A 27,352-nucleotide genomic window follows, 5' to 3' on the forward strand; every position below is an offset into this window, starting at 1 on the left:
CTGACAGCAGCCAGCGACTCGCGAGTGCAACATACACACACGCATGATGGCTGAGAGAAAGCGTTGTGTGGAGCAATTTCACAACTGGCAATTTAAACTTAGCGAACTGTGATGTGTGCAAGAAGACAGTTCGCTACTCTGGCCACTTTGTATTGTTATTTTTCATGTTTGCACCATAAATTTGCAAAAGTAAAACGTTTATTTGTCTATAAAAACTGTCCTGTCTTTATTCATGAAAATGTAGTCTATTTATGATGCTTTCAGCTAAAAAAATCATGTCATGCAGCTCTCCCCTATATGAAAGTACCTAAGACGCTTTTCATTTTAAAAAGTATCGGTATCGATATCGGTATCGGCGATACTGGCCCTGAAATACTTGGTATCGGATCGAATCCAGATTTTGTGGTATCGCCCACCCCTACTATGTGTAAAGGTGCCGCTGCTGGCATTATTCATACTGCATATTATATCAACTTTTGGGGGGTTGACACCTTTTTTGAAACTTTAGAGCCAATAGAATCGAGGGGGAGTTAGTAAATCCCGCTAAACACTTACGTCAAGGAGAGAGAGGCTTGCGTAAACAGCACATGAGACAGCCGGAGCCCCGGACTGCAAAACTTTATACCTACTCTGCGGCCATGAATGTAATGATGGATTATCAGCAACAATTCTAAAGCGACTAGGAGACATTGGATTAACCTTGAGCAGCGTTTTTATTTCCTTGAACACGACTTTTGATCACAAAACAGCAACGGTAAGACATAATTATTGTTATGGTTTAGAACAGGGGTGTCAAACTCATTTTCACCGAGGGCCACATCAGCATAATCGTTGCCCTCAAAGGGCCAGATGTAACTAAATGCAATGTAAAATAAATGTAACTACTCCTTAATGTTAAATAACTGAATTTATTACTTATTCAAGTTACAAATATTACATATATATTTGCATAGATGTAAAAAATATGTTTGCTTGTTGCTCTGTTATTATAACATAAATCCTTTTAATTTGTCAGGTTATGAAACCCATATTACTCCATCAATCAACGATCAAACTATCCAAGTGAATAAAGAAAAATAACATCAAACACAAGTTATGACATTAACTTTGTTCACAACTTGAAATAACAAATAACTGTAAAACCAACAATTGTGAGCTGCTAAGAACATGTGTGACAGATGTAGCATTTTACAAAAACAAATGGCTGCACACAGCCTTGCAGGGGGCATACATCCAACTCATGAGAGATGGTTTGATTACAGTAAACATTTGTTTGCAGAAACACATAAAACCTGCAAACACTAAATACATTGCTACACATATAAAGTAGTATATGTAATAAACTCAAAATAACAAAATAAGGGTTGTCTCAGTCCACAACTATATTGGTCAAGTTTTTAGGTTAGTTTTTGATGAGGAGATGCTGCCTGTCCTTGAACACACCATGTGGATCCCCTCTCCACCATCCTCATCCATTGATCATGTTCTGTAAATAACAAACACAAAACAAAATGCAAACACAATCATTACATTGCACATAGTTTAACTATTGTTCTTCTTGGTTGAATTGCATTTTATTATATATTATTAGGTTTTTTCAAATGCTTACCAATGTGTTTTCTGACCAGATGTCTGACACCGTTTTTCCGTGGACAGTGTGTCAATGTCTGGTTTTAGGTCCTGTGCTGTAGCAATCCGTAGAACAGCGTGGAGGTTGTCGTCAGTGATGCGTGATCTGTGCTTGTTTTTGTTTAGATTCATTATTGAAAACATCTGTTCGCACAGATAGGTGCTCCCAAACATAGACAGAACACGGGCAGCATGAAGTCGAAGCTGTGGCATGAAAGCAGGGGGCAGTAGACGGTAAAAGTCCTGGATTGTAACATCCTGGAACTTTGCTCTCAGGCCACTATCGCTTTGAAGCTCTATTAACTCCATCTGAAGTTGTTGGGGTGCAGTGCACACGTCGGTGGTGAAAGGACTAGCAAAGATGGCAAATCCAGAGTGCTGTGGTCTGAAGTCAGAGAATCGCCGATCAAACTCATTCATCAACAGGCTCAGTTTGGTAGCTAACTGAGCACATGAGAAAGTACCGGGACATGAGGCTGAGATGCTCTGAGAAACAGGAAAGTGGGCAAGATTGTCCTGTTTCACTTGGCACATCCATAGGTCAAGTTTACGCTGGAAAGCCGTGATCGTGTCGGACATCTGCGTGATGACTTGTTTGCGTCCCTGCAGCTTCTGATTCAGTTGGGCGAGATGTTCGGTTATGTCACACAACATAGCAAAGTCACACAGCCAGTTTGGATCTGACAGTTCAGACAAGGGTTTTCCTTTACTCTGCATGAAAAGAGCAATGTCTTCCCTAAGCTCAAAAAAATCGTTTGAGGACTTTGCTCCTACTCAGCCACCTTACTTCTGTATGGTACGGCACGTCTCCGTGCTCCGAGCCCATCTCCTGCAAGAACAGCTGGAACTGACGATGATTCAGGCCACGCGCCCGAATGAAGTTCACTGTCTTCATGACCGTGGTCACTATATCATCCATCCCCAGCACCTTCCCGCACAAAGCTTCTTGATGGATAATGCAATGATACGTTATCAGAGGCGTGCGACAGTTACTTTCTTGCATTTTCTCCTTCATTAGTCCAACCAAGCCCACTTTTCTTCCACACATTGCAGGTGCACCGTCTGTAGTTAATCCCACCAAGTTTTCCCAGGGCAATGCGTTTTTACTGACGGACTTCTCCACCGCATCAAAAATGTCCCGTCCCGTTGTGGTCCCATGCATGGTAGCCACATCCAACAGCTCCTCAGTGACAGAGAGGTCCGACTTCACGCCTCTAATAAAAATAGATAGCTGCGCTGTATCCGTGTTGTCTGTGCTTTCATCAACAGCTAATGAAAAAGCTATGTAGCTGCGTGTCTCTTCGGCCAGCTGTGTTGCCAGGTTTCCTGCTAGTTCCTTAACTCGGTCCGCGATGGTGTTTCTTGATAAACTGACATTTTTAAAAGTCTGTATCTGGTCGGGACACACCTGCTCACAGACCTTCAGCATGCACTGCTTCAAAAACGCTCCCTCTGAAAAAGACTTTGAAGCGCGGGCGATTTCTTCAGCCACAACAAAGCTAGCTTTCACTGCCGCGTTGTTTTTGGTTGTGGCTTTCGCGAACACATTCTGCTGCGATCGCAGTTTGCCTTTTAATTCTTGGGCAATTTGTTGTTTTTCTTGATGGCTAAATTTGGCATACTTACCACCGTGTTTGGTCTCAAAATGCCGACGTAGATTGTACTCTTTGACAACCGCCACCGCCTCATAACACAAAAGACATACCGGTTTTTCTCCTTGAAGCACAAACATGTATTCGCCTTCCCATCTTTCTTGAAACACCCTTCCATCTGCATCAATTTTTCTCTTCCTGGACATTTTGGGATCATTATTTGTATTTCTCAATTCCACTTGTTGGGAAAATCGCATCGATGTGGAAACACTGCAGTCTAGTGGCGGGATGCCGTCACTTCGCGGGTAACATAATCAGCATGTATTGTGGGAAATGTAGTTTTTGGTCACGGCACGCATTTGACTTATTTATTTTTAGACAATCAGACCTATTAAGAAAAAAAAAAAAATTAAGAAAAATTAAAAAAAATTAAGAAATAAATAAAAAATGCAATGTAATGTAATTAAGCTCTCGCGGGCCACATAAAATGACGTGGCGGGCCACATTTGGCCCGCGGGCCTTGAGTTTGACACGTCTGGTTTAGAACAATGTTTTCTTGCTCCGTTCTGGCTGCTAGCTCAGTGAGTTCGTGTCATACAGTGATGATACTTATATCAAAATAATCTGTGGAATATCAGCTTTCAGATGATATGTAGTTTGTGCAGAACATAAGTTTTAAAGATCGTTTTTGCTAGTTAGCACCGGAAGTAGCATCAGCCTGTTTTCACTAAGGGCTAATGCTAACGCTTCTTGTGAGACTTGTGTTTTGTTTCGGTAAAATGGCTCATATTGTCAGGTTGCTGAGTTTTTTCCTGTTATTTGAGTATAAGACATTCATAGGTTTTTAAATATTAAGAAGCCCCCAGACGCTGTCTCCTGCAGTGACGCGTTTTTCCCCCTGGTAGCGGGGGGACCGGGCTTAGGAGGTTAATCATAAAATACTCATATCTAAGTTTTTCAGTTTTATCTTTTCTTCACAAACTCTTAAATGGTTAGAAACATATTTGTTTAACCAATCTCAGTATGTGAGAGTTCAAAATCATGAATCTGCTGACCTTCATCTTTCGACAGGGGTCCCACAAGGTTCAATCCTGGGACCATTACTATTTTTGCTCTATATAAATGATTTACCATCTGTATGTCCTGACACAAACATCCAAATGTATGCAGATGACACTGTAATTGTCCCGAACTTGGATACTCAAAAGGTAAGGAATCAAATGCACGACCTGGGAGCCAGAGGTAAAGTATAATAAATATACTTTATTTCTTCCACAAAAGAAAAACACTCTTACGAGGTGACAAAAAAGGGTCCAAAAAGATGCAACAAAAAATGGCTCACTTTCAATACATTTCAGAAGCATAAAGTAGGCTTGAATTGGAGCAAACCCATATTGACCTGGGACGAGGTTTTATTGCAAGCACACACCGGACAAGCCGCTATGTACTCCTGCACATCCTTCTTCATGGCTGGCCACCAGAAACGCTGCTTAATCCTGCAGATAGTCCTTTGAACTCCAGGGTGGCACGAGAGCACAGACATGTGGGCCCAGTGGATGACCTTGGAGTGGAGAGACACAGGAACAAAGAGCAGGTTATTTGGACACTCGCTAGGTGCCGGGTTCAACATATTAGCCTGCTTAACGTCCGATTCTATTTGCCAGCAAAAAGCTCCGACCATACGGTTTAAGGGAAGGATGGTCTTGGGCTCTACAACAAGGGGTTCTCGGTCGAAAAGGCGAGACAAGGCATCAGGCTTTTGATTCTGGGAACCGGGGCGAAAAGAGAGGGTGAAATTGAACCTCCTGAAAAATAGAGTCCATCTGGCCTGGCGGGAGTTGAGGCGTTTAGCATTTCTAATGTACTCCAGGTTCTTATGGTCTGTCCAGACTAAGAACGGCTGCTCTGCCCCCCCCCAGCCAATGTCTCCATTCCTCAAGAGCAGCTTTCACAGCTAACAGTTCTTTATTCCCCACATCATAATTCTTCTCTGCAGTCGTCAACTTACGCGACAGGAAGGCACGTGGGTGTATCCAATTCCCTCATTGGAAGCATCGACCTCGACCGCAAACTGGCGCTGGGGATCCGGAATGGTGAGTATAGGAGCTGTGTTGAACCTTTCCCTGAGGCGCTGGAAAGTGATGTCAGCCTGGGGAGTCCACTTGAAAGGAACCTTAGGAGAAGTCAGAACATGCAGAGGAGCAGCAACAGAACTGAAGTTTCTTATAAACTTTCTGTAGAAGTTTGCAAACCCCAGGAACTGTTTAACCTTTTTCCTGGAGTCTGGTGTTGGCCAATCGGAAACTGCACTGACTTTGGCAGGATCCATTTGTATCTGGTTAGGAGATATTATGTATCCTAAGAAAGACACAATTTCTGCATGGAACTCACATTTGTCTGCCTTGACATATAAATGATTCTCAAGCAGTTTCTGCAGAACCTGACGGACATGGTTAACATGGGACTTAGTGTCTGGTGAGAAAATCAAAATGTCATCGAGATACACAGAAACATTCAAAAACTCCCGCAAAACCTCATTCATAAAACCCTGAAACACAGCCGGTGCATTACACAGTCCAAAAGGCATTACAAGATACTCACAGTGGCCACTTTGAGTGTTGAATCCTGTCTTCCACTCATCCCCCTTCCTTATTCTAACCAAGTGATACGCATTTCTTAAATCCAACTTAGTGAATATCTTGGCAGTCTGAAGTAGTTCGAAAGCAGAGGACATGAGTGGCAGAGGATAGCGGTTCTTTACCGTAATTAGGAGTGGGTATCGTTTGAATTTCCACGATTCTGATTCTGATTCTACTTTTCGATTCCGGTTCTTAACGGTTCTCAATTCCGATTATTTGAGGGGCAGGGTAAAAAAAATGATACACGCTTCTTCCACCAAACAAATTACATTTATTCGAGAAACTTTTACACAGGTTAGTTTACAGTAATATTCACAGCTATGTAACTGTAACCTGAGAACCACTGAAGCTACAACAGTGCAACAGTCCAACTTTTAAAGGAAACCCCCCCCCCCCATTTAAAAACAGTTCTTGTTGAGAAAAACAAGCATATCTGCCTCCTCAGGCATACTGGGAAGATGTCACAGTTTGAGAAACAAGCAGGACCCAAATGCAGATATAAACTGAAACTTCCTTTATTTCAAGGCTATGGTGTATATATACAATGACAAAACAGAACACTCACCGCAGAACTAGTCAGGGAACAAGACGAACCGACCAAGACAGACAGACAACCCAGAACTTAAATACACACAAGACTCAATCACACAACAAGACACAGGTGAGGAGGGAGGAGAAAACACAGGGGCCCAGGTGAACATAATCAGACCATTAGACACACCAGGGAAACTAATGACAAGAGGAAAACACAGGGAAAAGGACAAGACAATAACCCAAAGGAAAACATGACATGGAAAACAGCAAAAACACCCAAACCTACAAAACTATAAACGTGACATAACATGAGAATCGTGACATAACCCCCACCTCAAGGGACGGATTCCAGACGTCCCAAAAAAACAAAAATCCAGCAGGGTGGGTGGAGGGGGTCTGGAGGACGGGTGGAGGGCGAACGGCCCGGGGGCAAGGTAGAGTTCAAAAAAGGGGAATTCGGGCGGACGGCCCGGGGGCAAGGCAGAGTTCAAGAAGGGGAATTCGGGCGGACGGCCCGGGAGCAAGGCAGAGTCCATGGAGGGAATCTCGGGCGGACGGCCCGGGGGCAAGGCAGAGTCCGAGGAGGGGTGAAGACCAGACAGCTCCGGAGGCCGGTCAGGAGCCGGTGTCGGCAAGATCCGCCATGGAAGAGGACACAGGACTGGCAGGACCCCCGGCAGGAGAGCAGTCGGCGGAATCCCCAACGCGACAGGACATGGAGTTGGCAGGACCCCCAGCGGAAGAGTAGTCGGCGGGACCTCCAACGTGGCAAGACATGGAGTTGGCAGGACCCCCGGCAGAAGAGCAGTCCGCGGGACCTCCAACGGCTCAGGACATGGGGCTGGCAGGACCCCCGGCAGGAGAGCAGCGTGCGGGACCTCCAACGGCTCAGGACATGGGGTTGGCAGGACCCCTGGCAGAAGAGTAGTCTGCGGGACCTCCAACGGGACCAAACATGGAGTTGGCAGGACCCCCGGCAGAAGAGTAGTCTGCAGGACCTCCAACTTGACAAGACATGGAGTTGGCAGGACCCCCGGCAGAAGAGTAGTCTGCGGGACCTCCAACGGCACAGGACATGGGGTTGGCAGGGCCCTCGGCAGAAGAGTAGTCTGTGGGACCTCCAACGTGACAAGACATGGAGTTGGCGTCGGACGGACAGCCATCAGGACACGGGGAGCTGGCGTCGGACGGACAGCCAACCGGAGACGAGGTGCTGGAGTCGGCCGGTATGCTGACAGGACACGGGGAGCTGGCGTCGGACGGACAGCCATCAGGACACGGGGAGCTGGCGTCGGACGGACAGCCAACCGGAGACGAGGTGCTGGAGTCGGCCGGTACGCCGACAGGACTCGGGGAGCTGGCGTCGGACGGACAGCCAACCGGAGACGAGGTGCTGGAGTCGGCCGGTACGCCGACAGGACTCGGGGAGCTGGCGTCGGACAGACAGCCAACCGGAGACGAGGTGCTGGAGTCGGCCGGTACGCCGACAGGACTCGAGGAGCTGGCGTCGGCCGATGAGTCAGCAGGTGACGAGGAGCCGGAGTCGGGGCCATGGTTACTGGAGCCGGCACTGAAGCCGGGACCATGGCTGTAAGGTCCGGTTCTGGGGCCGGAAACATGGCTGTAAGGTCCGGTTCTGGAGCCGGAAACATGGCTGTAAGGTCCGGTTCTGGAGCCGGAAACATGGCTGTAAGGTCCGGTTCTGGGGCCGGAAACATGGCTGTAAGGTCCGGTTCTGGAGCCGGAAACATGGCTGTAAGGTCCGGTTCTGGAGCCGGAAACATGGCTGTAAGGTCCGGTTCTGGAGCCGGAACCATGGCTCTTGGGGCTTGAGCTGCTAGCTTGGCCTTGCGACTCCTCCTCTTAGCAGCCGCCTGAATACTCCGTGGACCTCCATAAGCCAGACGAGTTCCAGAATATGACTCCTGGACAGGAGCAGGAACTGGGGCAGAAGCAGGGGTTGACTTCAGCCGGAACCCACCAAGGCGTATGGTGCCAGGTTGGGAATTGGGAGACATGGAGCTAGCATGCCTGCGGCTAGCAGGCCGGGAATGACACACTGAGAGGAAGTCCAAAATCCAGCCAGGTAAGAATTTAACTAAACCTGGTTTCTCCATTGCCCTCTGGTGTGCCTCAGCCCGACCAGCCTCTCGCTGCTGACCCCTGGACGCTGCCAACCATCGACTAGAGCAGACAGCCAAAGCAACGGTTAACTCCAATATCTCTTGCTCGAAAGGATCTGCTGGGCCCATATTTCGGGTCGGTTCGTACTGTCACGGTTTGAGAAACAAGCAGGACCCAAATGCAGATATAAACTGAAACTTCCTTTATTTCAAGGCTATGGTGTATATATATACAATGACAAAACAGAACACTCACCGCAGAACTAGTCAGGGAACAAGACGAACCGACCAAGACAGACAGACAACCCAGAACTTAAATACACACAAGACTCAATCACACAACAAGACACAGGTGAACATAATCAGACCATTAGACACACCAGGGAAACTAATGACAAGAGGAAAACACAGGGAAAAGGACCAGACAATAACCCAAAGGAAAACATGACATGGAAAACAGCAAAAACACCCAAACCTACAAAACTATAAACGTGACATAACATGAGAATCGTGACAGAAGATTTTAAAGTAAAATGCTTCAATCTGGTGCACTTTAAGCAGAATTACTAGAGACTAGATCTAGGGGGTACAACTCTAAACACCCATATGAAAAAGATCGGTTTACATTTTAATAATTAAATAAGTATGTGAACATAACCAATAACCTACCATAGCCAATAACAAATCAGGGCTCGACATTAAGGGCTGCCCGATGGCCCGGGGCCATCTAGTATTTAGCTCGGGCAATGAAGCCTCACCTGCCTGTTGCCCGATCGGGCAATCTATTATGCCAGCAGCTCGCGGATCCAGTAATGAGTGACCCGACAGTAAAACTAAACATATCTATAACTATCAATCAATCAATCAATGTTTATTTATATAGCCCAATATCACAAATGTTACATTTGTCTCAGTGGACTTCACAGTTTGTACAGAATATCAGTATGACAATACGACACCCTCTGTCCTTAGACCCTCACATCGTACAAGGAAAAACTTCCAGAGAAAACCCCACAGTTTAAAGGGAAAAATGGGAGAAACCTCAGGGAGAGCAACAGAGGAGGGATCCCTCTCCCAGGACGGACAGACGTGCAATAGATGCCGTGTGTAAATTGAAAAGATAATACATTTGCAACATAGGTAGTCCAAATGTTTGGAAATGCATGTGTGTATAATAGGAAGATGAATCCACGAGGATATCCATCCAGGACTTATGATCCAGGACCACAGCCACGACTCAAGATCCAGGACTCGCAATCCATGACACAGGACCGCAGGATCATCCATGACTCCGGATCCCGGCGTATATAGACACCAAAAAGAAAGAAATTTGGGGAAGCTGGGTTAATCGGAACATGAGAGTACACAGGTATAGACAGAGAGAAGGAAGAAGTAAGATGTCCCCCGACAAAACTAAGCCTATATCAGCAAAACTAGGGGCTGAATCTAATCAGCCCTAACTATAAGCTTTATCAAAAAGGAAGGTCTTAAGCGCACTCTTAAAAACGGATAGGGTGTCTGCCGTCCGAACACAAACTAGAAGCTGATTCCACAAAAGTGGAGCTTGATAAGAAAAGGCTCTGGCTCCCATTGTACTTTTAGAGACTCTAGGAACAACCAACAACCCTGCATTCTTGGAACGCAATGCCCTAGTAGGACAATAGGGTATAATGAGTTCTTTAAGGTAAGATGGCACCTGCCCATTAAGGGCTTTGTAGGCGAGAAGAAGAATTTTAAATTCTATCCTGTGTTCTATAGGGAGCCAGTGTAAGGCAGCCAGAACAGGAGTAATGTGGTCCCTTTTCCTAACTCTGGTTAGTACACGAGCTGCAGCATTTTGAATCAGCTGAAGCGACTTGACTGACTTCTTGGTACACCCTGATAATAAGGAGTTACAATAATCCAGCCTTGAAGTAACAAATGCATGGACTAGTTTCTCTGCATCGTTTTGAGGCAAGATATGCCTGATTTTTGCAATGTTACGTAGATGGAAGTAGGCGGTCCTTGAAATTGATTTTATGTGGGTGTTAAAGGATAAATCCTGATCAAATATAACACCAAGATTCCTTACAGTCTCACTGGAGGCCAAATTAATGCCATCCATAGTTAATATATCTTTAGATAATTTGTTTCGTAGATTCTTCGGGCCAAGTACAATAACTTAAAAAATTAAGGTCATCCACGTTTTTAAGTCCTTGAGGCAGTCTTGAATTTTATTTAGATGATTAATTTCATCAGGCTTGATTGATAAATATAGTTGAGTATCATCCGCATAACAATGAAAGTTTACAGAATGATTCCTTATAATATTGCCTAACGGAAGCATATATAGGGTGAACAAAATAGGTCCAAGCACTGAGCCCTGTGATACTCCATGGCTAACTTTGGTTTGCATGGAAGATTCATCGTTGACACGTACAAACTGAGAGCGTTCAGATAGATAGGACCTAAACCAGCCTAAAGCAGTTCCCTGTATGCCAACTAAGTGCTCTAGTCTTTGCAATAGGATATCATGGTCGATAGTATCAAATGCAGCACTAAGATCGAGCAAGACAAGAATAGAGACAAGTCCCTTGTCAGAGGCTATTAGAATGTCATTTGTGACTTTAACCAGAGCTGTCTCTGTGCTATGTTGTGTTCTAAAGCCAGACTGAAAATCTTCAAATAAATCATAGTTTCTTAAGTAATCACACAGCTGTTTTGCGACTGCTTTCTCAAGAATTTTTGAGAGGAACGGAAGATTAGAAATAGGTCTATAGTTGGCTAAAACCTCTGGATCGAGGTTGTGCTTTTTAAGAAGCGGTTTTATCACTGCTACTTTGAATGATTTTGGAACATAGCCTGATAATAAAGACATATTCATAATATTTAATAAAGAAGTGCTAATTAATGGAAAAACTTCTTTTAACAGCTTAGTTGGAATCGGGTCTTAGATACACGTTGATGGTTTAGAAGAGAGAATCATTGAATTTAATTGTTCAAGGTTTATGGCTGAAAAGCATTCTAGTTTGCTATCTAGTGTAATATTATTAGAACTTACGTTTCCGGGAGCTGTTGATAACACTATACTGGTCAAAGGCAAGAGGTCATTGATTTTGTTTCTAAGAATAACAATTTTATCGTTAAAAAAGCACATAAAATCATTACTACTGAGTGCTATGGGAATAGAAGGCTCAGTCGAGCTGTGGCTCTCAGCCTGGCTACAGTGCTGAAAAGAAATCTTGCATTATTCTTATTCTCATCTATTAATGAAGAGTAGTATGCTGCTCTCGCTTTACGCAGTGCTTTCTTATATTCATTGAGAGTAATATGCCAAATTAAACGAGATTCTTCAAGTTTAGTGGAACGCCATATCCTTTCAAGTTGTCTCGACTTTTATTTTGCGGGTTTCGGCATTATGCCATGGAGCTAATCTATGTTGTTTTATTTTCTTCTTTTTCAAAGGAGCAACAGAGTCTAATTTTATTCGCAGCGCATCTGTAGCACTATCAACAACATGATCAATTTGGGGTGGTGTACATTTTGTATAAGTTTCCTCCCCTACATGCAGACATGCTATCGAGTGAAGTATTGGTGGAATCTCTTCCTTAAATTTGGCTATAGCACTAACAGATAGGTTTCTGCTGCAGGAGCTTTTGGCTCATGCTTTGTAGTCTAGTAACAGTACTTCAAAAGTTACTAAGAAATGGTCGGATAAAGCAGGATTATGAGGTTCGACTAATAGTTGCTCAATTTCAATACCATAAGTCAGAACAAGGTCAAGAGTGTGATTATAGCAGTGGGTTGGTTTATTTACACTCTGACAGAAACCAACAGAATCTAATATAGAGTTAAATGCAACAGTAAGGCTATTTTTATCATCGTCAACATGAATATTAAAGTCACCTACGATAATTACTTTATCTGTTTTAAGTACCAAAGCTGATAAAAACTCAGAGAATTCTGATAAGAATTCTGAATAAGGACCTGGTGCATGGTACACTGTAACAAATAAGATTGGCTGCAAAGTTTTCCAGGTCGGATGCGTAAGACTGAAAATGAGGCTTTCAAAGGAGGTATAATTTAATTTTTGTTTTGTTTTTGTTTGTATTGATAAGTAAACTTGAGTCAAAGAATGCTGCAACTCCACCTCCTCGGCCCGTGCCTCGGGCAATATGAGTATTGATATGGCTGGGTGGAGTGGCCTCCTTTATGCTGACATATTCTTCATGTCTCAACCAAGTTTCAGTGAGACAGCATATATCAATATTATAATCTGATATTAAATCATTTACCAGTATTGCTTTAGATGCTAGAGATCTTATGTTTAAGAGACCACATTTAATCTTCCTGTTTTGTTGCACTGTAGTAGTTGTTACATTTACTTTTATTAGGTTATTATGTATGACACCTTTATTAGTTTTTACCTTAAATTGTCCTTGGGCAGACACACACACCGTTAATATTGGGTATTTTATTGGGGTCGGGATTCCTATGGATGACTGCCTAGGAGAGAGCGCAGAGAAGCGTGTAAGACTGCGACTCTGCCTCCTGGTCTCAACTCCAGTTTGTCATGGATTAAGTCCACAGAGCCCTGAAATGTTTGCCGAAATGAGATTTGCACCTTCCAAAGTAGGATGAATGCCGTCTCTCTTAATCAGACCAGGTTTTCCCCAGAAGGCTGTCCAATTATTCACGAAGCCCACATTGTTTGCTGGGCACCACCAAGACAACCAGCGCTGAAATGATGACATGCGGCTATACATGTCATCATTGATCAGATTGGGGAGGGGACCAGAGAAGATTACGGTGTCCGACATTGTTTTAGCATAACTACACACCGACGCCACATTAAGTTTGTGGCATTCTGATTGGCGTAAACGAACATCATTACCACCGACGTGAATAACAATCCTACTGTATTTACGTTTATTTTTAGCCAGCAGTCTAAGATGCGCCTCAACGTCGCCCGCTCTGGTCCCCGGAATGCATGTGACTGTGGACGCTTCGGTCTCTAAATTCACGTGTCTCATAATAGAGCTACCAATAACCAGAGTTGGCTTCTCAGCGGGTGTCTCGCTGAGTGGGGAATATCTGTTAGATACGTGAACGGGTTGGTGGGGACCTGCGGGTTTCGCGTTATGCCCCTTCTGAACAGTCACCCATTCTCCCTGCTGCTCGGGAGTTGCCGGGGGACGGCTAAGAGGAGCTACCTTTTGCCGGTCCGCACCGGCTAACATGGGCTTTACTGTAGCTGAGTTATTTTCTAAGATGCGGAGCCGGGCTTCTATGGCTATGATTCCCGCCTCCAACCTAACAACTATACTACATTTAACACATGTATCGGTACCAGTAAAGGAGGTAGGGGAGTAACCAAACATGAGACAGTTAGAGCAGGAAATAGCACCCGAGGGTGGGGAAAGAGCCATGGCTAGCTATCAAGCTAAAGTAGCTACCGTTAGCAAACCCGAAAAGAGTGTAGGCAACTGTGGAGTTACAGTCGCTAAGAGAAGGAGAGTTTGTGAGTGCTTAAGCTGTAGTAACGTGTGATTACAACGTCAGGAAGTTGCCGTGATCAAGAGTTTTAAAACGATTGATTAAGTTAAGATAACAAGCTATCAGCAACATAACAGGCACACGGGATACCCGGAGATGACAACAACAACCGGAAGTTACAACATGCTTACCGCAATAGTGGTCCGTGTAGAAACGAGTGCAACTAGTTTAGGTAGTTTGAGAGGTAATTAAAATAGCTACGTGTGATATTCTAACGTGAAGTGTGTGTTTTGTCCGCTCACCGCTGCATGTGATCATGCAGTGCTGCGTGTCGACTCGTCAGCAGCAGCTGATCTCTCTCTCCCGTCAGATTAGACTTCACTCGCGTTTATGTCCATATTGATCAGATCTAGCTAGTTCTAGCTAATGATAGGACTACCTGCTTATTAAAAGACACCTAAACAATAAGTGTCGCTATGCAACTGGGTGAGGCCACAAAGTATAGCGCAGCATTATGCATTTGTTTACATGCCCACCGGAAACCCGAGGCATTACCAACAGATCAACGCACAATCAACCCATACAGGACATCTCTTTCTCCACATTAAGTGTTTGACATTAGAATTGACTATTCTTGTCTGTCACATACTCTTCTTGTCTGTCACATAAGTGGCGCAACTGAAGCGGTATTGTGCTAAAGGGAAATTATTGTGACCAAAGAGATTTAGATTTGCCGGCCAACGGGAACTCTGACGTCGCCATTTTGTATGCTTCGCGGATGCGCTCGGCTCCTCTCGACTGCTGCTCGGGTCTGCTCGGTCAGCTTCCGGATGAGGAGGCATTCGTTCGACCAATTTACAGTAGATAATAGTGTAAATAATGTTTGTTTTGGCAGTTAGAACTGAATGTAATGTTTTCTACTTCTTTACATCTGATGAAGGCATTTGCCATTTGCATGCAAGCGAACAAACACAAACAAGAACAAACAAACAAGTGAAATGAAGAATAAAATTGAAATTGTACAATATAATATTGTGCTGGTTCATCTTATAATTCAGTCCAGAGAATGCACCAGACAGCATCTAAGACCTGCAAAAATCTAAATGTTCTAGGGGGAGGCCCCCCAAACCCTTCGTGGCATTTCGTCCGCACGCATTTTTCAGGGCAATCTCTATTGGGCTCAGGGCCATCTAAGCTAATCCTTAATGTCATGCACTGCAAATACATGTAACGTATTTTATTTTTGTTGTTCATTCATATCTTACCATTTTATTTATGCATATTTTTTTATCTCCAGTTTAAAACGATATATCTGGTTTACTTTGCTATATTATACATTGGAATGATTTCAAACCTGTTTCATCCCAATAATTATAAAGGAGTGCCTTGGAAATATGTGATTACATACATTGTGATCAAAACGTTTGAGACCCACTGAGATAACTTAGACTAAAGTGAACTATCTAAACACTCGAGAGTCCTTTACCTCACTGAGCTGTTGTTATCAGCCTCTCAGTCTGACTGGAGAGGACTCTCCCTCCACATTATTGTAGAAACATCTTCTTCTAATATCCATTAGAGCAGCTAGCACCAGATGCTAATAACAACAGCGCATACCGGCGCACCCTCGCTCGCTCCCACGTTCACTCGCACTTTGGCTGTGAGCTGCGGGTGCCAGATAAGCCAACATCCCCCATTTTGATCACTTACAGCGCCCATCGTACAGGGCAAATGAAAAGTGTAACCAGGATGAAAAGGGTGTTACATTTACTTAATTATGAACGTTGTTACATCAAGGCCAAAAATTAGGATGAGCACCAACGGTCAAAACATTTTTTTTCTCCCAGAGCTGTCAGCGCAGCGCCTCCACAGATCTGGCGCCCTAGGCGAACATCTATAACGGCAGTGCGACGGGCCGGCCCTGGTCCCAGGTTACGCTGTAGGAAGTGCAGGTACAACGCTACATTTCCCGCCTGCCGCAGTCATACAGTAGGCTACGGAGAGCGGCGAGAAACATTTCCTCAGGCATCGAAAAGCGGAACCGAAATTCACCTTTCTAAATGATGCCGTTCGAATCGAAATGTTGGAACCTAACATTGAACCCTAACCGTAATGTCATTAAGAGGACTATGCAGGGTCTCAGAGAACCGTGTTTTTTTCCCTACGAAGAAAAACAACGCTCCAGCTGGGGAAGATGAAGGTCGGATATTCCCTGATTTGAGAGAAGAGGAAATCTACTCATCCATTGCCGCTCTCTCGGGCCTTGAGATTGAATACAGTCTTCCCTTGGGAATAGGAGCCCCCGGTAGGAGATCAATGGGGCAATCAAGAGATCGGTGAGGAGGTAGTGACATGGCTTTCGATTTGTTAAAGGCTTCCCTTAAATCGTGGTAACAAGGAGGTATTTTCTGTAGATCAGGATAGTCAAGGTGATCTATAATGATCCTATCAGGGTCTGTTGGTGCATTAACAGAGCGTGAATGTTTACACCTGTTAATACAATCCTCTCCCCACTCCTTAATTTTCCTTGCGCCAGTCAATGTGTGGGTTGTGAATCTTTAACCACGGAAAACCCAAAATAATCGGATGCTGAGCAGATTTGAAAATGTGAAACTGCATAACTTCTGTATGGTCCTTATTGACAGTGATCCAAATAGGCTCAGTGCAGTGGGTAACAGTGAACAAAAGAAAACCGTCTAAGGCACTGGCGTTAATAGGGCGAGATAGAGGAACAGTATTTTTTTTTAGCTGTTTGACTATGCCCCAGTCCATAAGACTTTCGTCAGTCCCTGAGTCTATAAGCACTCCCTGGTCAATGGCCTGATTATTAATAAAAATGTTTACCTGAGTAACAGGTCGAGGAGGGTAATCTGTGGGAAGCTTGCTCTCCAGCGCCCTCCTTTTGGCTGGTGAGCTCGGTCTTTTCCCAGACATGAGAGGAGTTGGTGATCCGACTGGCCACAGTAGAAGCAGCAACCCTCCCGAAGGAGGCGCTGCCTCTCCTCCAAAGAAAGCCTGGTCCTACCCAACTGCATGGGTTCGTCTGAGTCAGGCGGAGGAGCTGTCCTCTGACGGTCCGAAGCCACGGGCAGGAAAACTTCCAGCGGCTCTCAGAGGAAAGCCCTGGAAACTGGGATGTCCGTCACGGGTGCGCCGGCCAGAGTTCCCGTTAGCTGGTAATTACCGGACTACGACCGGTAAAATATGCTGAAGACCGGCAAATCTAAATCTCTCCGGTCAAAGTGTCCGTTCAAAAAATAATTTCCGTTTAGCGCAATACCGCATCAGTTGCGCAACTTGCACCACTTATGTGACAGACAAGAATAGTCAATTCTAATGTCTAACACTTCATGTGGAGAAAGAGATGTGCTGTATGGGTTGATTGTGCGTCGATCTTTTGGTAATGCCTCTGGGTTCCAGTGGGCATGTAAACAAATGCATAATGCTGCGCTATACTTTGTGGCCTCACCCTGTTGCATAGTGACACTTATTGTTTAGGTGTCTTTTAATAAGCAGGTAGCCATATCATTAGCTAGAACTAGCTAGATCTGATTGATATGGACATAAACGCGAGTGAAGTCTAATCTGACGGGAGAGAGAGATCAGCTGCTGCTGACGAGTCGACACGCAGCTCTGCATGATCACATAGAGCGGTGAGCCGAACAAAACACACACTTCAGGTTAGAATATCAAACGGAGCTATTTTAATTACCTCTCAAACTACCTAAACTAGTTATAGATGTTTAGTTTGACTGTCGGGTCACTCATTACTGATCCGTGAGCTGCATGATACTGACGGGCTGTCAGGAGAGGGAGAGAGCGCTCCGTTTATTATTCCGGTGTTCTTGTAAATTACTCTTCACTTTTGAATAACGTAGTTGATCTACTATAATTAGTTTGTTTAATATCGAATCATATCAATTTGTTTTAAAGCACACTAAATAACAAAGAAGACCTTTGACTGGCACTTTTCTCATTTAGTCCGGAAGATTTCAACTTTAACGGACATGTTGACCGGCGAACAAATATTCTAACGGGAACTCTGGCGCCGGCGTTCTCTCTTCCTCTCCCGAAGTCAGTTGTCGATCCGGATAGATGATGAGAGACTCCAGGTTTCCTGGCACCTCCAGAGGAGCCAGCTAGTCCTTTATTGGATCCGAAAGTCCAGTCAGGAAAGCGTCACGAAGAGCCGGAACATTCCACCCGCTGTCTGCTGCTGCCGTGCGAAACTTGATGGCATAATCAACCACCTGACGGTTGTGCTGGCGCATCTGAAGAAGCCTTCTGCTGGCCTCTGTAGCAGGTGACGAGTGGTCAAAAATGCGACTCATAGTGTCTGTGAAGTTGGCTAATGAGTAACAAAGCTTAGAGTCTCTGGACCATTCTGCAGTAGCCCAGGCTGCTGCTCTTCCCGTTAAATGGGACACAATAAACGCCACTTTACCAGGGTATGATGAGAAAGCCCCTGGGGTGTGCTGGAAATGCAGATCGCACTGAACCAGGAAAGCTCTGCAGTTCATGGATTCTCCGGAGAACCTCTCTGGAAGAGCCAGCTGTAGTGAGGAGGAAACTGCCTGGCTCGAGTTGACAGCGTCAGCAGGAAGACAGTCAGCTGTGAATGACGTCATCGGTGGAATAGTCTGTAGGTGAGTGAAGAATTGCTGCATGTGATCCATCAGCTGTTGTATCTGGATAGAGACGGAATCCTGGAGCTTGGCCCGGCTTCTTACAAGCTCTTTAACTCCTTGGCTGATTAAGCCCAGCTGTTCCTCATGAAAAAAAATCTTCTCTCCTTGGGCCGACAGGACGGCATGACATTTCTTTGGGTCGGCTGAGTCCATTTTGGTCAGTTCGTTCTGTCACGAACTTGGATACTCAAAGGTAAGGACTCAAATGCACGACCCGGGAGCCAGAGGTAAAGTATAATAAATATACTGTATTTCTTCCACAAAAGATATACAAAAGAAAAACACTCTTACGAGGTGACAAAAAAGGGTCCAAAAAGATACAACAAAAAATTGCTCACAACGTGAGGAATTAAACTTTCAATAAGTTTCAGAAAAGCAGGCTTGAATAAAGACGCAATCGATGACAAGCAGAGTACTGGTGTTACGTGCTGGGTGTGTTTTTCTATGTCTCTCTGTGCAGGTACACCTGGTCCGCTCCTGGCTCCACCTTCCCCAGGTGTCCTGATGACATTCAGCTGGGGATGAATTTAAGAGGAGAAGCTGAAGAAGAAGAGGTCTCTTTTCCCGTCTTGAAACCGAGGGATGACGACCGTGGTTTTCCTCTGCTCCTCGTGTGGATATACATATTTAGGCTGTATTTTATTGTGTGAACTCTGGTGGATGTTAGCATAGTTTTTTTCGCGGCTTTGTTTTCCTCCCAGTAGGATGTGCTTGGACCTCTGGGTCCTACGGCCCATGGCCCAGGCCCCCATCTTCTTTTTTTTAGTTTTACGCTGTCTTCCAGACTTGGTTCATTTCTGCCGGTAGGTATGCACATGGGCGCGGGAAGGGGGGTGCTGAGGGCGCTGCAGCACCCCCTAGCGGCAGGCAGGGGGTGCGGAGCTCCCCTGTCTGAATTATTATTTGACGGTTTTTGCTGCTCCCGCTGTGCATAATCTGTGTAATATGTAGTCAATAAATTCCACATTGTTGTCAAAATAATATTTTGGCCTGCCCCGAATGTTTTTTCTGTAGCCCCGGACAATTCTACCTCAATAATATAATACATTAACCGTGCTTTACGTGAACCTCATCAAGACACTAGAAAGGACGGCAGGACTGTAATTTCCCGTGTTCAGTGAATGCAACAGAGGCAAGACACCAGACCAATCAGAGAGTTGCATGGAAATAAAAGTGTGCTTGTGTCGTTCAAGCTCGCGGCTCTGTGTGTGTGCGGAATAGCGCATTTAGTGTGTGTGAGAGAGGGGGAGAGAGAGAGGGACCGGTGCCAGCAGCAGGGACCGTGTTGTTAGCATCTGGTTAGCTAGCTGCACTAACGGACATACGGAGCTGTTTGTTCCACAATAAGCTGGAAGAGAGCTCTCCTCTCAGACTGAGGGGCTCAGGTGAGCTAAAGGACTCTCTGAGTGTTTAGATAGTTAACTTTAGTCTAAGTTATCTCAGTGGGTCTCAAACGGTTTGGTCAAAAATTATTCAAAAGATTATTTCCGCGGCACACCTTCATATGATCATTATGGTTATAAAAAAAATAAGAGAATAAAGGAAAAACAGTTATGAAATACTATATGGCAGTAAAACAAGAATACAGTTTGAAAGGGGAGTGATTTGTAAAATATCCATAAAGAAAAAGAACATCTGCTTACAGTTGTGTTTCATCTGGGTGTTGAGAGATGTATCCATAGATCTCTTAATGTTGCTCTCAAAGTGCACCAGATTGATGCTTTTAACTTCAATATTTAAAAAAAATCTTCCCGGGGGAGTATCCCCCCGGACCCCCCTAGAGGTCCCCACTCGTAAAAAATAGCACTTTACCCCTGCCTATATGCCGTGAGCTGATTATCGAGCCTTCATTGTAACAGTCGCGGGTTTACTGTGTGTTTGCGTGTGGGGAGTTTTTTTGTGCGTGCTCTAGTGCCCGTAATAGTGTTTACTGGAGTCCAGCACCTCAGCACCCCCACTCAAAATACCTTCCCGCGCCTCTGGGCATGCATATGAGTTACGGCTGTGCTACCAATAAATGCCCGTCGTTAACTAAATTCTGTGTTTGGCATGGTTGTTTTTATGTTACGGGTCTTCCCACGAGCCACTACCGCTTGGTAGAGGGACGGGACGTAACAACTGGCATGAGGACAGGACAGGACAAACTGACAAAGAACACATGGGAGACAGGGGAATTTAAACACAGGATAACAAGACACAGGTGGGAACAATCAGGGGCGGGGCTAACGCTGATGAGGGCGGGAGACACACACGAGGATAGGAAGTGGGAGACAAAACAGAAAATGGTAAATCAAAACATGAAACATGACTTGACTTAACATTTCTGTCGGTGCACAACAGTAATATATGTACATGGAAGCAATATGACACAAGTGGCTAATGAACTGAAAAACACCATGGTTCATGTAACAACTTGGTTGGAACAATACTGTTTGCAACTAAATATTTGTAAAACAGTATGCATCTTCTTCATTAAAACAAAGTCCTCTTGTGTTGCGCCAGATGTTTTTGTATCGGGGGAGAGGCTACAGGTGGTGTCACAATACAAGTACCTTGGAGTCATGATTGATTCAACACTCAATTTCAAGGCTCAGGTTAAACAAATATGTAATAGGGTCAAATTCAGTCTGTCGAATTGTAGGTTCACCAGAGATTACATGTCAATTGAGGCATCTCTGATATACACACACTCTATGGTTCTTTCACACATCCCCTACTGTTTAACTACCTGAGGCCTGTACTACGAAGTTGGTTCAACATAACCTGGATATGTTTGAGTTAGCCGGTTGGCCTAATCCAAAACATACGCGCTCTCGCTAAGTGTTCCTACGACGCTGGTTATCAAGTGGATCGCTTAAGCCAGCTATCTAGTTAGGTACAGCTGGTAAAAGAAAAAGTGTTTGAATGCGTACATTAACAGGTTTATGATTTATATATATATATATCAGTTACATTTGACTTGAGTGTTTCGTCAACTTAATGTGTTGCTTAAAATAATACTTCTGCATACAGTATGTGACAACGTGAGTGTTGCACGGCATAGGCGGCGCGTGAGGCTCAGGTTTGGGAAGGCTAAATAACTTTTTGTACCTGACGCTGCCCGCCTCCGGCGTTTATAGAAAAGTGAACTCAGTGAAAGCACCGCCTGCTGACCAATCAGAGCTCAGTGTGCGGGTTTAAATCTATCAAGTCCTATTACAGGATAAAATAAATACAGTTTAAACTGCCGTATGCAGAGAAGACGCTGACGTGTCGCACTTATCATTCATATCACATCATTAATCAGATCATCGATCATATAATATCATAATATATAGTATATTTCCTTATCTGAGACAGCTTCTCGAGCCGTATCTGACCGTGCAACACATTGTCACATACTGTATGCAGAAGCGTTATTTTAAGCAACACATTAGGTTAAGGAAACACTCAACTCAAATGTAATTAAAGTCAGATCCACTCGTGTCTTAGATGGGGCAGTGATATCATAAAACTGTACGCTTTCAAACACTCTGTAGTTTATTTATTTTGTAACCAGTTCTATATTCACTTTGCAGGTGCAACTATGTGGCTTGTATCCTGGATTATATGTTTAAGTCATGGATGTTTAAAGTTCATATTTGTCTAATATTAGTTTCAGCTGGAGAGAGAAACCCTGGTTGCGTTCGGATAGTTTAAAAATCAGCTCCTAAGTTCTAACCCTATCTCCTATTCCTTGACCTCTGAGTGAAACGACACGGGGTTAAGGGATAGTGGATAGGAGAATTCAAAAGGACTTGGGAGAAGAGACTGCGGCACTTTAGAGAATCCGAATGCACTTTCACTATCCGACGTGTTTATGATGCGCCAGCGGACGTCATTTTGTGCGTCTGCTGCTGTGGGGAAACGATGGAAACTACAGTTTTCTATACAACGGACTACAACATGGATGTTTAATAAGAACGAGGGACTCATCTAGAGACTCTGCACCGTGCTCTGATGCTGTTGCTTTATGCTTTATGAACAACAGAGAAACATATTCTTCATGACCAAAATTGGAATTGAAATAAAAAATGAAAGTGAAACTTACGCTCGTCACCCTCTCCCTCCGGTCCACATTAATAAAAATGATCCCAGTATGATTGTATGAACGATGAAAATATCTTAAAATCAATACAAATGTATTTATTATAGACGTTAGTCTTTAACACCTATCACTGCGTATATCACCATTCAAACATCTTTTAAAAGTTGAACAAATCCCACACAGCTCAGTGAAATGTTGACTTTATTTGATCATTTCAGTAAAAACTAACGTTCATATTTCTCTTTTTGATTATAATACTGATGAACGTTCAAAACAAAGCACTTTGGCAACTTACCACATACGTTTTAAAATGCTTAATAAGCACCGTAACTTTCATGATATAATTTCTCCGTCATAATCGTTTGTGTCCGTGAACAGCCGACTGTTGTGTGACGTCAAATGCTGCAGCTGCAAGGCATTGTGGGGCAGCATTTTCTCCTCTCCTTTCGGTTAGGGAGATCCAGTGGTTCCTAAGCTAAAGGAGGTTATAAAGGAAGTTTGAAACCTCCTTTCCTATCATTCTAGAGAATTCGAACGGCACTTATCATGGCTGCCGCTGAGGGACTTCCGGGTCATTTCACTCCGTTAGGAAGGTTCCTAAGCTAAATGGACTATTCAACTTCAGCCCCTGACTTGATTTATCGAGTTGATAACCAGCATCGTAGGACCGCTTAGAGATCTCGTTTGTTAGGGTTAGTTAGGACAACTCAAACATATCCAGGGTCTGTTGAACTGGCTTCGTAGTACAGGGCACAGGTGGCTGCATAGCAGCGCTAATGTCAAAGACACAAACATTATACATTATATTTTTATTTGACCAGGATGCAACACAAATATTTGGGAAGGCTTAGCCTTCCCTAGCCTACAGTACCCGCCGCCCCTGCTGCAAGGCCAGATACGGCTCAAGAAGCTGACTCAGATAAGGAAATATATGATACATTATGATGTGATGTGATATGAATGATAATGGGACACATCGACGTCTGCACTCACAGTGCCGTTGACTGTACGTAATGTTACTTTGATCCGGTTATTTATGTTGTGGCAGATATTTAATTAAGCTTTCTTAACGCCAATTTTATAATAGTCAGATTGCTCTGAAGATGGGAGGTGATATTCTATTAATGTTCACGTTCACACAGTCGGTGATTTTTGACGGCCGTCTTTCCTGCAACGGAGGTTTAAACTGTATTTCCTTTCTCCTGTAATATAACTTAATCGCTTTAAACTCTGCACACTAAGCTCTGATTGGTCAGCAGGCAGTGCTTTCACTGAGTTGATCTCTTAGCCTGCAACCTAACCTACTCAGGTGCAGGTTAGCTGCACAGCATAAGTTACCATGGAGATCTAGCCCGCTAAAAAGAGAACCAGCGTCGTAGGACCGGAAAGCCAGAGTTTTCCCTGAAGTTAGCCCGCTAAGCGAAAATCCTGCTTCGTAGTACAGGCCTCTGGTCACATGCCAGTACAACAACATTGAAACCACTTGAGTCATTGTACGAACAAACACTCAAAATACTGGACAAAAAAATCTGTTTTTTCGCATTACAGCCCAATACTCAAAAAATAAAACTTGCTAAGCTGGGAAAACCTCATTAAGCATGCAAATGCTTGCCTCTTTTACAAGATTGTCAACAGCCCTACCTCACCTCCTTTTAGACAGTGTATTAACATATGCACAACTGCAACTTGGGTAACAAGAAGTGCAGCGAGAGGAGATTGCATTATTCCACTCAGAAAAAGTTCTTTCAGTCAGTCTTCATTTTCTGTTAAAGCTGCTCAGCAATGGAACTCAATCCCATATCCAATCAGAGACCAGACCACATTCACTTTATTTTAATCAAAACTCAAAATATGGTTAGTGAGGAATCAGCTCTGCCAACACTGACCCAATCTTCTGCTCCTTACAACCCACTGCCTGTGTTTTAACATGTTCTTTTGTTTTTAATGTTCTGTATTTTAAATTGTTTTATTTAGGTATCCCAGTAATGTATGTTGCATGTTTTAAATGTATTATATTTACTTTAAATTAAATGTGTTTCAGGTTGACTTTTAAAATCTGTCCAGGGACCACAGATGAAAAATAGCCTCTTGGCTAACTCTGGCACATTTACAGAAATGTTCATTAATGTGCACTGTCCCTGTTAAATACATTTAAAAAATAATAATAATAAAGTTCATGGTTGTTACGAACTCAGACAATTAGGAGGTTGGACCCAATTGCACGACCCGGGAGACAGAGGTAAAGTATTTGTAAGATACTTTATTTTTTCAAGAACAGCAAAAATGGTCTTTACAAAAATGGAGAACAAAATGAAAACGCTCACGTAGTGAGGAACACAACTTTCACAAGAGCAGTTAGAGAGCATAGATCTGACTGTGGCAAAAGACAAAAACAAACTGACACTGAACACTGGGAGACAGGGGAATTCAAACCCATGACAATAAGACACAGGTGGGAACAATCAGGGGCAGGACTGACGCTGATGAGCACAGGAGACACAGAAGGGATGACAGGTGAAAACGATCAGGAAATTAGACACACCAGGGGGGTATACTACGAAGCAGGATTTTCGCTTAGCCGGCTAACTTCAGGGAAAACTCGGGGTTTCCGGTCCTACGGAGCTGGTTCTCTTTTTAGCGGGCTAGATCTCCATGGTAACTTAGGTTGTGCGGCTAACCTGGTCGGGAGCAGGTTAGGTTGCAGGCTAAGAGATCAACTCAGTGAAAGCACAGCAGAGCTCAGTGTGCGGAGTTTAAAGCGATCAAGTCATATTACAGGAAATACAGAAAAGCTGTCGTTGCAGGAAAGACGGCCGGCAAAAATCACGGACTGTGTGAACGTGAACATTAATAGAATATCACCTCCCATCTTCAGAGCAATCTGACTATTATAACATTAGCGTTAAGAAAGCTTACTTAAATTAAATATCTGCCACAACATAAGTAACCGGACCAGAGTTACATTAAATACAATCCGCGGCATATCACATCATAATGTATCATATATCTCCTTATCTGAGTCAGCTGAGCCGTATCTGGCCGTGTCACATATTATATGCAGAAGTATTATTTTAAGTTGACGAAACACTCGAGACAAATGCAATTAAAGTCAGATCCACTCGTGCCTTAGACGGGGCAGTGATATCATAAACCTGTTAATGTACGCATTCAAACACTTTTTCTTTTACCAGCTGTATTCACCTTGCAGGTGCAGCTATGTGGCTTTTATCCTGGATAAAGTGTTTAAGTCATGGATGTTTAAAGTTTAACGTCTTCATATGTGTCTAATTATATAGTTGACTTTTCATTCAGGAAGTATGACGCTGATCTGTCAGTACGCTTGTCAGTGTTTGTGGTTGGTCGAATGCTCCAAATACCACCCCTTTCATGTGAACGCGCACCTAACTAGATAGGACACGGTTGGCTTGAGCGATCCACTTGATAACCCGCGTCGTAGTATCGTTTAGCGAGAGCGCGTATGTTTTTAGGCCAACCGGCTAACTCAAACATATCCAGGTTAAGTTGAACCAGCTTTGTAGTATACCCCCCTGGGAAACTAACGACAGACAGGAAAAACACAGGGAAAAGGACCAGACAATAAGAAAAACATGACAGGCAGAACAGCAAAACACCCAAACGTAGACATAAAAACGTGACATAACATGAATATCGTGAAAGGACCCCCCCCTCAAGGGACGGATACTAGACGTCCCTAAACACCAGAAAAAATCAAAAACGTCCAGCAGGGTAGGTGAAGGGGGTCCGGAGGACGGGCCTTGACTGACAGCCCAGGGCACGGCAGAGGACCAGGAAGGGGTGTCGGGCGGACGGCCCAGGGGCAAGGCAGAGTTCGAGGAGGGGGCCCTCGGGCGGACGGCCTCGGGGCAAGGCAGAGTCCATGGCGGAGTCCTCAAGCGGACGACCCGGTGGCAAGGCAGAGTTCATGGTGGAGCCCTCGGGCGGACGGCCCGGGGGGAAGGCAGAGTCCATGATGGAGTCCTCGGGCGGACGGCCCGGGGGGAAGGCAGAGTTCATGGTGGAGTCCTCGGGATGGGGAATTCAGGAGATCGGGCTCTAGGGCGAAAGCCACTGGGAACTCAGGAGCCCGGGCACAAGGACGGGCAGGTGCCGGCGGGCCAGGCGCAGACGAGACCCTGGACGGAACAGGACATAGGGTTGGCAGTACCCCCGGCAGAAGAGCAGTCGGCGGGATCTCCAACGGCACAGAACATAGGATTGGCAGGACCCCCGGCAGAAGAGTAGTCAGCGGGGCCTCCAACGGCACAGGGAATAGGGTTGGCAGGACCCCCGGCAGAAGAGTAGTCGGCGGGGCCTCCAACGGCACAGGACATAGGGTTGGCAGGACCCCCGGCAGAACAGTAGTCTTCAGGGCCTCCAACGGCAAAGGACATTGGGTAGGGACTTGAGAGGGAACTCGAGAGGAGCCTCGAGAGGTGACTCGAGAGGGCTCTCGAGAGGTGACTCGAGAGGAGACATGAGAGGTGACTCGAGAGGGAACTTGAGCGGGGACTCGAGGGGGAAACTGAGAGGTGGCTCGAGAGGGAACTCGAGAGGTGACTCGAGAGGGGACTCGAGAGGTGACTCG

The 27,352-nt window shown here is 44.7% G+C and overlaps 2 protein-coding genes across 2 annotated transcripts; both read right to left on the bottom strand.

The window, feature by feature from the left end:
- Window positions 1-860: 860 nt before the first annotated feature.
- LOC307045973 (general transcription factor II-I repeat domain-containing protein 2-like) lies at window positions 861-3,531 on the bottom strand. Its single transcript, XM_079692056.1, has 2 exons — window positions 1,610-3,531; window positions 861-1,486 (listed from the first exon to the last, which is right to left on the bottom strand). The coding sequence occupies exon 1, from the start codon at window positions 3,476-3,478 to the stop codon at window positions 2,372-2,374; it is 1,107 nt and encodes a 368-aa protein (XP_079548182.1). The 5' UTR covers window positions 3,479-3,531; the 3' UTR covers window positions 861-1,486; window positions 1,610-2,371.
- A 1,068-nt stretch (window positions 3,532-4,599) lies between these two features.
- On the bottom strand, window positions 4,600-15,319 carry LOC307013643 (uncharacterized protein). The gene is made up of 3 exons (XM_079641106.1): window positions 6,426-15,319; window positions 5,230-5,382; window positions 4,600-4,782 (listed from the first exon to the last, which is right to left on the bottom strand). Exon 1 carries the CDS (start codon window positions 8,644-8,646, stop codon window positions 6,685-6,687), a length of 1,962 nt encoding a protein of 653 aa, XP_079497232.1. The 5' UTR covers window positions 8,647-15,319; the 3' UTR covers window positions 4,600-4,782; window positions 5,230-5,382; window positions 6,426-6,684.
- Between the last annotated feature and the right edge of the window lie 12,033 nt (window positions 15,320-27,352).

This window comes from Notothenia rossii, assembly GCF_949606895.1.
Source record: "Notothenia rossii genome assembly, chromosome: 7".
Lineage (NCBI taxonomy): Eukaryota > Metazoa > Chordata > Actinopteri > Perciformes > Nototheniidae > Notothenia > Notothenia rossii.

Bases quoted from the DNA above. Each gene is read 5' to 3' on its own strand.
- LOC307045973 (XM_079692056.1), bottom strand. From the start codon at position 3,478: ATGCGATTTTCCCAACAAGTGGAATTGAGAAATACAAATAATGATCCC.
- LOC307013643 (XM_079641106.1), bottom strand. From the start codon at position 8,646: ATGGGCCCAGCAGATCCTTTCGAGCAAGAGATATTGGAGTTAACCGTT.